General features: G+C 54.9%; 1 protein-coding gene across 1 annotated transcript in view; it reads right to left on the bottom strand.

Moving 5' to 3' along the window:
* Positions 1–206: 206 nt before the first annotated feature.
* The window catches only part of SFT2D2 (SFT2 domain containing 2), a gene marked incomplete at its 5' end in the record, with an annotated part of 9,145 nt that continues 3,764 nt past the window's right edge, over positions 207–5,587 (bottom strand). The window contains 4 exons of the mRNA XM_006764212.2: positions 207–326; positions 1,853–1,882; positions 4,386–4,444; positions 4,530–4,565. Coding sequence (XP_006764275.1) covers positions 287–326; positions 1,853–1,882; positions 4,386–4,444; positions 4,530–4,565 — 165 coding nt within the window. The remainder of the gene's footprint in view (positions 327–1,852; positions 1,883–4,385; positions 4,445–4,529; positions 4,566–5,587) is intronic.

Here is a 5,587-nt window from a genome sequence, read left to right on the forward strand (position 1 = left end):
CCGCGGCTGCTCTCGGTGTTCGTTTATGAGAATTCGGAGAGTTCAAGGGGTGTGAGGAAGAGTCCTCTCCAGAAGGCACATGCCCACCCCTCCTGCTGTGCTATAGACACTGGGGCTGGGGACACAGCGCTGCCTCCCAGAGCGTCCGTACACGTTCAGGTCGTGGGAACCCGCTGCCGCAGGAGGAAAGGCAGGTTCCGTGAGCAAGAGGTTCGAAGGTATTTACAAAGCGTCCGCCAGCTTCCTTCCGCAGCGCCACCCAAAGCTTGGCGAAACCGGCCGCCCGTTAATCCAGACACGCAGCAAAGCACTTCTTCACAGCGTCCCTAGGAGGAAAAACACAGGGGTCAACGGGAGACAGTCACCCCGGCTCCTGCCATTTCCTGGAACCCAGAGTAGCACCTTGCAGAGCAGCAAGCACCCAGACTGTGGGGTCAGGCCCCCAGGCAGGTCGCTTGCCTTGTTTGAGTTGCAAATATCTCATCTGTGAAAAGGGGTGTCCCCACTCACGCTCCTGACCAGCGGTGGGAATGAGGGCATTGAATGGAGTAGGAATTTGCTAAATGACAGCCAGCGATCATGACGATCAAAGGAAAAGACAGGAAGGAGGTAGAGACCATCAGGAACCAAGGGACGCACCAGGAAGGTGCACTTTCTAGCAACCAGAATCACAGAGTGCAGCCGCTCGGGGGTCCTTCATTCTAAGCAAGCAGCCGATGTGCCAAGGGACATCCGCCAGGAGCTCCTAGCACAGGGCACCCTACAGCCGGAGCTCACCTACTCTCCTGGGAACGCAGCGCGAGCCGGCATGGGCAGAGGGCAACCAACCGCTGCCCTACCCGGCCGCGTGGGCTCGGGCTTCCCCAGCCCGCCCACTCCCAGCTGCACCTGTGCCCCGGCCCTGGGAGCCCACTGCAGGGCAGTGAGGAAGTGCACTCCCATGCGCTTGAACAGCCAGATGATTCTAGAAGAATGTTTCTTAAGCTCTGCTCTGCCTGTGGCCCCAGGAGGTGCTCTGGGTGAGAAAGGGCCCTCACGGAAGCTCATCCGCACGTCACATCAGGGGTCTGGAAGGTGGGAGCCCTTCACAAAGCCACCGGCCGCCGTGAACACGAGGGCTTCTAAGTTCTCGTCCAATCACTCCCAGCGTCCACATCACCATCGGCAACAGACCTGCTCCCCCTGCTCACACACCGTTTTTCTTTTTCTCAACACAGCTTGGGAAACACATGTTGGTTAACAAGAGAGGAACGGAAATTAAATGGCGACATGAGAACAGAGTCAGAGGCAAAGACCACGGACGGTGCCAGTGTAAAGAGGTTTGGAGCCAGAACCTTAGAGGTGGAAGGGCCGACCCGCTCTAGTCGTCAATGAGCCCTGAGGCCGGAGGGTCAGCGGGCTGCCAGGGTCGCCAAGGTCACGCCGCTCACAGGAGCCCCGGCCCTGCTGCCTTCCCGTTACAGGCTCCTCCCTGAATCGTCCCGTGAGGTGCTGCAGGAAGACAGCACGAGCTTCCCTCCCTCCACCTCTGGCTCCGGGACATGGAAGTGGTACCCACCTTTGAGAAAATCTCAAAGCTGACAGTTAATGGTGGGCGTGTGCACAGACACGACCGATCACGCAGAACGTGCAGTGGCCTGGGTCAATGCCCATCACTGCCTGTATGGGGGCGGGGGTGACCTCAGCTTACTAATCTATAAACAGGTATGTAACACCTGCCTGCTGGTCTCAAAGGGCTTAGGAAAGATAAAAGAACAAGCAATCTCTGCAAACACTCCATACTAACAGTCCCATGCACACACATCAACATCCCCCAGCGACAGATGTTACATCTGCATACAGCCCGTCTTACCTTGCGAATGGGATGTAGGAAAGGCTATACCTACAAGGAGAAACAAACACAAGATCAAATTAAATGAAGGGCGCAGACGATTACAGCAGGACAGGGTTCTGGGCTGTAAGAGCTTCTGCAGGGACTTATGGGGCCCTCGGGGTGAAGGGCACACACACACGCACACATGCACACGTGCACGTGCACACACGCTGTGCCACCGTGTACTGGGGAGGGAAGCGTCATCTGTGTCCAAAGGAGGAGGGCAACACGCCCAGGTGGAGACAAGCCCTGTGACCTCAGGCTCGCGGGTGACCCACTGACCGGCTGAGCCAGCAGGGTCGCCTCTAACAGGCGGTCCAGAAATCCCAATGGCACAGAGCCGTCCGGAGAGAACGCCAAACAAACCCCACACCCACTGTCCTCTCGTATTTCATAAATCCGCAACAGAACACCGCTTCCACCACTGGGAGAAATTGTCTGCTCTGCTCCAATTACTTTTGAAACAAGAAAGAACAGAAAAAAATAAAACCCAGTACCAACTACTCTATGGATGAAACTATAAACAAGCTCTGATTCTTCAAACCCAAGTCCAAAGACACCTGGTGGCCCCAGGCAGCTCAACCCCCTGCCCGGCAGGGAGCCGTGCCCGCCGCCCTGAGGAAGGCCTGGAGATGGGGGGGCAGACACTGCTCAGCCCTAGGAAAGCAAACCGTCAGAGACCGTCAGTGCAGCGGGGGTGGCGCCTCAGCCCACAGGGCCGCGGGACCTCTGAAAACTGGCTTTAGAAGTTCTCTACAGCCGTCCCTCCCCCCCGTACCTCCCACCTCCCTCCCCCGCCACATCCAAAGTTTCGCTTTCCATGGTTTCAGTTATCCATGGTCAACTGTGGTCCAAAAATACTAAATGGAAAATTCCAGAAATAACTGAATTTTAAATTATGTGCTGAGTCCGTGATGAAATCTCACGCTGTCCGGCTTGGGACGTGACTCTTCACGCTGTCAGCGCTTCCACGCTTCCGCCCGACAGCCACTTAGTTACCAGCTCAACCGTCGGAGCTGCAGGGCTGGTGTTCGGGTCCCTTATGTCACGTAGTGCCGGCCCCGGAGTGCCAGAGCAGTGATGGAGTCGGGTCTGCCCCAGGGAAGCCGGGCAGCGCTTCCTGTAGGTGAGGAGGTGCCGGTCCCCGATTTAAGGCACTGACCGCCTCAGGGCCTCACGTGAAGGCTGGGCACAGCAGTGTGGTATTTTGTACCCACAGAGAGAGACCACATTCACATAACTTTTATTATAATAAACTGTGTGTTGTTCTATTTTATTAGTTACGTTGTTAACCACTTGCTGTGTCCGATTTACCAACTACACTTTGTCACAGGTGGGTATGTGTAGAAAAAGGCCTAGTATATACTGTGTGGAGTTTGGTACTATCCCTGGTTTCAGGCATCCACGGGGGTCTTGGAACAAACATGTCCCCCAGGATAAGGGGGACAACTATATAAGACAGACACATGTATGTGGGTACACATTTCTGCCCCCAGAAAACATAAACATAAGCGGTCACACCAGGCCTTCAGCGCCTGCTACAAAACACGCGTCACGTCAAAATGGGGCCAGCATTCTCCTCCCCACCTACACTCACCAGGCCTGTCTACCTGTGACTCCCCAAAGGATCGTGAAAATACATTCATCCAAAAGTCCAAAACTGCCCACGGGGGGATGGTGCTAAGCTTGCAGTCTCAAGGTCCACGCCACCAAACCGGAGTGTGGCTGACCCTTGGACGCTCAAACACACTGCAGAGTCCTCTAGTCTTTGCATCAGAGCAAAACTTTTCTCCCAAAGTAGATCAGTCTGCACTGATCCTGTCCGGCAAATGTCATCCCCTGGTAAGCCTCGAGCGGATCTTAGAAACGTCAGAAGCTACAGACACCACAGGTGCCACCCCCACCCACCCTCTCTCTGATGCTGGACCAGACCGAACGGGCCCTGAAACCACAGCCCATGGTGGGTTCAGGTAACCGCATCTCCAGCAGCCCCTCCACTGGGCTTGTCCCGAGTCCCAGTCCCCGGCCGTGCCCCCCGGCCTCCGGTGCGGATGCTGAAACCGCCCACAGCCACGTGGCTGCCAGTCAGTGGCGCGCCTCGTCTCCTGCTGACAGCTCCCTCTTCTTCCTTCTGTTAAATGAGTCATCCCATCCCAAATGCTATGCTCATTATTTTTCTTACCACTTTCCTTCCTCTTCAATGTCTTTTTGACTCACAGACTATTTTTACCAGCTCTTGTCAGACTTCATCACCCCTGCTCTTACTGGACGCGAGGGGTTAGTAACAGTAACATCTCGAAATCAAGCATGAGCCCAGCAAACATGCCGCGTTGGGCCAACAGCCTCCCCAGCCCACTCCTGCCCCCTGCTGGCAGCGGGCCGTCACAGGCTGCACCGCATGGGGAGAAGGCTCTGTGCTCCCCCAGCCCTCCTCCCGCAGCACGCAGAGTGTGTCGCTCTGAGCGTTCATCCCAGGCCGTGGGCAGGGACCCTTAGCAAAAAGGTGACTCACCACGTCAGGGCCAAAGACTGCAAGATGCAGAAGATGAGGGCGAGCCCCTTGTTGTGCCACTGAAAGGAAAACGATAGGTCCCGTGAACAGGGGTGCCGAGCGCATAAACCAGAGGGGTTCAGGGGAATGCAAATACAAACTTACCCAAAAGGCAGAACACAGGGTGAGCGTGAAACACAACTGGAGAGAGAAAGGAAACAATGTTGAGTTACTACAGTGACAATGACGACACGGGGGAAAACCATAAAGACTTATTCTTGGCAAACTTACACCAATACTGACCAAGCTGCAGCATTCAGACCCCGTGACGGGCGGGGCAGCAAATGCATCCTTCATTTCAAAGCATTCCGCCGCCTGAGCACCCACGTTTAGCAGAAAAGTTAAAATCACTAATAAGGTTCCCAGATTAAAAAGAGAAGGCTCCTTTTCTAATTTCCCCAAAAGCTCTGCCCAGCAAACAAAAATCACACTCCTAGTCCCATCCGTCTTTCCACTCAAACTGAAAAGCAGGCTTCACACGTCCCTGTACCCTAACTCCTGCCAAACGTCAGTCTTGAGTGGAAGAGCCACGTGAGGACAGAGGTTAACACGAGACGCCACGCTCACAGGCAACAAGTCGGGTATCTGTGTCCTTGTCACCTAACACTTTCTCTAGGTCCCTTCTTAGAAAGTTCTTTCTACAAGACCCCTGTCCAGGCCACCTCCATCCAACAGGCCTAGGACGGCAGGTGCTAGAGCGGCCATCACGCCTGTCACCGCCTCCTTCCGTAACAGTAGCTTCCAAAGAAATACGTCTAAGGATTTCCTTTGTGTCCAGCACGGGGCCCAGTGCTCTGAAGGGACACGAAATGAACAGCAAACGTGGGCGTGGCCTTAGAAAACTTATGTGTCTGAACAAAGGCAAGTAACACAAACAAATCCAATAAAAGTATGCCGCCAAGCTCCCAAGGTTACATGACTGATAATGGACAGAGAGTGTGGTCTGGGGTGATTTTGATGGTCGCGTGGAAGCGAACGGGCCAAAGAAATGACAGGCATTCTGGGTTAACGGACAGGGAGATAGGACACGACTAAAGGCACTGTGGTCAGAGCAGGGAACGGGGCGATGGCCGCAAGGACGACCCGTGGAAATGAAGAAACGAACATGACCCCAAAGTCACAGGACGATGAAAGCCACCCCCTCCCCGAGACTGACCCCCTGC

This window comes from Myotis davidii, unplaced genomic scaffold, assembly GCF_000327345.1.
Source record: "Myotis davidii unplaced genomic scaffold, ASM32734v1 scaffold401, whole genome shotgun sequence".
Lineage (NCBI taxonomy): Eukaryota > Metazoa > Chordata > Mammalia > Chiroptera > Vespertilionidae > Myotis > Myotis davidii.